General features: G+C 33.1%; 1 protein-coding gene across 1 annotated transcript in view; it reads left to right on the top strand.

Annotated features, from left to right (window-relative positions):
* LOC144852279 (uncharacterized) overlaps positions 1–4,752 on the top strand; it is a 32,406-nt gene extending 27,654 nt beyond the window's left edge. The window contains exons 25-27 of the mRNA XM_078710056.1: positions 1,502–1,576; positions 1,876–1,947; positions 2,914–4,752. Of these exons, the coding sequence (XP_078566182.1) occupies positions 1,502–1,576; positions 1,876–1,947; positions 2,914–4,051 (1,285 nt within the window). The 3' untranslated portion in view covers positions 4,052–4,752. The remainder of the gene's footprint in view (positions 1–1,501; positions 1,577–1,875; positions 1,948–2,913) is intronic.
* The last annotated feature ends 1,248 nt before the right edge of the window (positions 4,753–6,000 follow it).

The following is a 6,000-nucleotide window of genomic DNA, read 5'->3' on the forward strand; positions in this document are numbered from 1 at the left end:
GACAATTAGTCTGTTGTTATCCCTTTGGTATTGTATGAACACAACTTGTTCATTTGACATTAATTTTTGAGTGGTACCTCACTCATCTATGCTAGCCCCATTTTAGGCCCTCCCTGGGGGGGATGGGGGGTCTGGCGGGCCTATTGCAGCAGACAAAAAGTCTGTCGTTTGTGATACTGGTATAAGGATGCCAATGGTGGTAAAATTAGGTGGTATCTCTCTCATCTAACCGGTGCCCATTTTTTAGCACCTTTCGGGGTCCTCCGGTCTAGACGCAGCAGGGGGTACCCGGCAGACTCCCATTTTCATTGACTTCAAGTGTCCCCCAACACACTTAAATAGTCAGATATTGGTACCTAGCTCATCTAACCAAATGTCTCTGGGCTGCCTGTCTACATGGTGTACCAGGTAAAAAGTTAGGAGGTTTTTATTTTCAGGATAAGAAAGTATTACGAACATGTCTACTTTAACATTGCACGATTTTGGGATCGTATTCTTCTTTCTGTACACTATTTTGTGTAACAATTATCTCAAAAAGTTAAAAGTCAATGATCACAAAAATGTCACAATTTTTTCAAACAATTTAACTTAATCCTAATAAGCTTTTCGGCGTGATCACTCATCCGTGACGTCATTTATACGTCATATTGTGAAATTACATTATCAATCATATCTCCATTAACTTGTCATAAAAAAATTAAAAATCACTATAAGTAAACTTCAGTTGAAGGGTAAAAATGTTATTAATAAAAGAAGCTCCAAATTATGTTTTGATCAATTTAGAGCAATTTGCGTGTTTAAAAAAAAGTACTGCCCAAAAACACGTTTTTGCGCGCGTGATGCTTAAAATACGTAAAAATTACAATTTTTTGTACAAATCGCATTCTACTCACCATCCTTAGTACATTCACCAAATTTGTGTCCGTTCCGACTTAAAATAACGCTATACGAGCAGGTTAAAAATGACAACAAAATGCGCACAATAATTGCATAAAAGTGCTGAAAATGGTGAAAAATAAGACATTTTTAAAATGAAAATAATTCTTCATTCAATTTTTAATTTATTCTGAAAGCCATTGAGTTGTAGTTAATGAATAATTCATTTCTACAACTCAATGGCTTTCAGAATAAATTAAAAATATTGGGGGTCATCGTGCATTCTGAAGAATTATTTTCATACCGGACGTTGGACACTTGGCACCCCCGATATTTTGAATCTATATACATCAAAGAAACTTTGTGGCAAGTTTCATGCTTTGGTAATAAAGTGCACAACTTGGCTATTTTTATGGCGTTAACTGCTCTACTATAATGTAATAGGCATAGCTTAAATAAAATCTGATTATTCCCAATATATGTTGTACACTTTCATATTAAATGTAATAGGCATAGCTTAAATAAAATCTGATTATTCCCCATATATGTTTGTACACTTTCATAATGTAATAGGTATATCTTTATGCATATATAATTCTATGTCTAATTGATTTATCTTTCAAAGGTTATTACATTCCAACAGAATAACTACCATAGATAGAAATGCATTTACTTCTTTTGCTTCATCACTGACAGCATTGTAAGTTAAACACTGTTGTAATTTTAATACAAATTTAACAGGATTCTTGATTCTGTTAAAATAAACACTACAGAGTATAATCGACAAACAAAAACTGGTTAAAACAACTGCCATGTTTTTTTTCTGTCAACCTTTTACTCATTGAATTTTTTATCCTAACATTCGAAATAAGCTTGGGGCCATTCTGATTTTTTTGTGGGGGTGTTGGGTAGTCGAGGTGTCATTTGTTGTTTTACACATTTTACTAATCATATTTATGCCTATGTTTGATTTACTTATTTAAAACTATTATTTTGTAGACGGTTAGACGGTAACAACTTACAGGATTTCAGTACAAGTACTTTTGAGGAATTGACAAACTTAACAATATTGTAAGTAGGCTTATTTGTTCACCAAAAAAATTATATTTCAAAATTGCCGCCAAATCTTTCATTTTTCTCAAAAGAAAAGGTTTGAGAAAGATGTGTAGTTTTTAAACCTCATTTATTTGAAAAAAAAATATTTAGAGAGAGATTTTTACTTAACTTAAAGTTATTTCATTTTTGTAAGTATTGCAATCGGTTTTACAATCGCATTGAATAAAATCTGTTGAGAGGGGTGGGTTCAAGATGATCCTAGCTTGAATACATCTCTACTTTTTCGATTGTAAGTTGATGCCTTTGTCTATCCATTGTTATACACGAGCACTGTGATAACAATCTGTCACTGGAGTTGGTGGAATTGATGCACATGTACCATAAAATCTTAGTTAAGCCAATTTCTCGGAATCGTTTGTAGCACAGTACATCCATATACCCTCGTCAGCAAAACCATCATTTTATGATTTCCACAGTATTTGGTTCGTAAGTTGAAAATGTTCATTTACTGATTTTGATATAACTCTTGGCCATTTTCAAGTTGAAGTTTATTAACAAATATTTTTGTAATTTTTCTGATCTTTAAATTAATGAATATTAAATATGAAAAAACACATATTTGACGTTACGGACGGGATATTTTAAAACCCGATTATTTCAATAAAACCTTGCTCTATAAAAATCTTTTTAAAAATTAATATAGTTACGTTATGTCTCAATTATACATAATCAACTATTAATTAAAATGTTGTTGTTTATTAATTTCATACATGTATTTCAAATTCATAAATGTCCCGTCCGACGTTTTACGTTGTTTTTTGTATTATTTGAGAAGTAATGATACAACAATCTTATTATTTCATTTTCCCATTAGACTATATAATTTATTACTTATTATCATGATACAAAAAGTTCCAGTCCGGTTTGCCCCTAAAAGATGAAACATTTATTATTCAACTATGTTTACCTTTACTCTTATAGGGAGTCGGATTTGTCATGTTTATGTTCCATTGTTGGTGACATTTCTTGCAGTCCCGGCGTAGATCCATTTTCTTCATGTGAAGATTTACTAGAAAGTGAATACATACGGGTATTGATGTGGATCATTGTAATTTCAGCAGTTAGTGGCAATTTAGTCGTTATTATATCACGACAGTGTAAAAAGGATAACACAAGTAGGCCTAATGCAAACGAATTTAATAAAGTGCAAACCACACTCATCACCAACCTTGCCGTGTCTGACCTGTTAATGGTAGTCTATTTGATTATCATTTTAAGTGTAGATATGCATTATAGAGGGCGATACGCACAATTTGAATGGAAGTGGAAGGATAGTTATCTTTGCAGTTTTGCTGGTGCAATTGCTACTCTCTCTGGTCAGTCCTCTGTATTTACACTGATGCTTTTAAGCATCGACCGTGCTATAAACATCGCTTATCCATTTAGTTCCAAACGTCTTAGTCGCAGAAATTGCAGAATTATTATCGGAATTGCATGGGTGTGTTGGATTGTGCTCAGCTTTCTCCCAATAGTAGCACACATTATAACACACAATTACCTGTTTTACGATGAGTACATAACGTACATTTTGCATTATTTCGGGGAAAATTATTATGGAGCAAAGAGTGTGTGCCTTGCACTACCATTATCAAAAAGCCATTGGCCAGGCTGGGAGTATGCTTTTGTTATCTACATAGGATTCAACTGTTTAGGTTTTATCATCATCGCCGTGAGTTATATAATCATTTTCGTGTCTATCAAGCGCTCATCAGTAGGTGCTAACAGAGAACGAAGAAGAAAAAAAGATATCAAACTAGCAGTGAAAATAGGGTTTCTCATTTTCACAGATTTTTGTTGCTGGTTTCCTATTGTATTGATGGCAATTGGTGCTGAACTGGGTGGGTGGGTACCTCCTGTGAAAATATATGTTTTGTCGGCGACGTTCATCATACCAATTAACTCCTCGGTCAATCCCTATCTATACACAATTATCGACTATTGCTTTACTTGTATAAGCAAAGATAAGAAACCAAACGCTGCCCATACCAATCGAACACGACCGGTGGCTGTTATACAGCTTCAGGAAATGAGACCTAGAATACTGACAGATAAAACTTAAACATGTAAAGCTTTTGCCATTTTTTCTCATAAAAAAGGCGCCTAAATCCTTTAGTAAGCAAGCAATATTTTAACACGGCATATCTGTCTAATAGGAAAAAAGTAGAATTCATTATAATCGCTTTAGGAATGTCATCCTATCGAATGCATTTCATAGAAACAGAGAGAATTATTTTGCAATGACGAATATTCTTGTTTTACTTACTTTTTGTAAATATCATTTTGTTTCTTTGTAATTTCTTTAATTAACTGTTATTAAGGGTTATCCTCCTCTGCACGAGAACCCCTTCTGAAACAAGCTTCCCAGCTTAAAGGGTTATCCTCTGCTTTTCCATAACTGTTTTATTATTTAGTTTTTGTTTGATTTTGTTAATTTCAAACTATATGTATTGTATTGTCATTTATGGAAAGCAATAAATATTACAAACAACTTAGTTAGACTACAGTATATCTATTGTTTATGTATATTTTTGTCAAATTTGAAGAAAGTTAAACTTTCATGTTAATTATTGTTGACTTTCACAACGAACTGTCACATGAGTGAAATCATTTTAAAAAAGCAGTTGCTAAGTATATTGATTTGTTTTATACTTTTAAGTAACCTTCATTTAAAAAGATAATTAAGATATCATAGATCTTCGTTTTAAAATATTAAAGAATTGGTTTGTATTAATTATGATTTTAATTATAACTACTGTGTCATGATGCGCAATTTAACAATTAAAATAAAGTAGAATTAGTAAAAATTGTGTGATGTTGTTTGTATTGTGTTCAGTTTTCCCGCATAGTAAAGAACAACATTATGTCTATAATACTGCTCTACCGTTTATTGATTTACATCAAAATGTGAAATGATCTGACAAAACATTCCCTTTGTCGGCATTTAAAAATGCATGTAATCAGCCAAACTACGACACACTACGGCAGATTACATGTGTTTGTATTTTAAAATATTTTTTTTGTTCTCTTTATTTGATAATAATTAATCTTTGTATGCGTTATATGCGCTACGCACGCAATTGTATTGCCATATGATCAAATATGACCTGAAATACCAAGTACCAAATTTTGTTTAATTGTGATTCATGCTTGTGAAGATATGATTATAAACGTAATTTCGTTAAATCGCGCGTAATTTTTGATTGCGCACCTTGAAAACATAACCACATCGATTCCTGGCCATAAGGAATATACTCTGAAAAATTTACTTAGCCAGATGAAACTGATATCAAGATAATTGACGGACAAAATAGTGCCAAGGGAAGAATAAATAAACAAATAAACAAAGATCCTGACAGAATCAAGAGGTTATATGCATGATAATGCATATAACCTAATAAATGACAGGTCAACTCAATCATTTATTATTTAAACACCAATTAAAACCTTTCCGTGATACAGCATCACATGCGACGCCTATAACCTAACCGATACAGGCACCACATGTAAAACACGATATGCTGTAGTATTTTCCTACGATACTGGACATATATAGTCATTGTGTGGCGATACAGAACTAAGAGTCTGCTTTGATTAATTTTTAATTATGTTTATTCAGATATCCAGAGTTTTTCGGAACTAGAGATATATGCAATGTGTTGCGTCTGGTGAGATGAAAGGGGCCAGCTGTACATTTGTAGATGTTGTGTCGCTGTACAATTACTTTGGATAACATGCAGTGAGTTTGTTTAAGGCATGGTGAAGGGATTTCAATGTACTGGTGTACATGTTTTGATGTTGCACATACTTTTGTGTTATGTTCCTCCTGTGCTTGGAGGATGAATGTTGTTGATGAAGGATTCTGATGGTGAGAGGATGCATTACCCATACGGGGAATGCATCCTCTCTCCTACTGATTTTGATGTTGGAAGTGAATATTGTGTAGTGTACTCACATTGGTCATGCATGTATGTGGCATCGTTTAGTCTAATAGTGCATCTATCTGTCTGA

The sequence above is a fragment of the Antedon bifida genome, chromosome 9, assembly GCF_963402885.1.
Source record: "Antedon bifida chromosome 9, ecAntBifi1.1, whole genome shotgun sequence".
Classification (NCBI taxonomy): Eukaryota; Metazoa; Echinodermata; class Crinoidea; order Comatulida; family Antedonidae; genus Antedon; species Antedon bifida.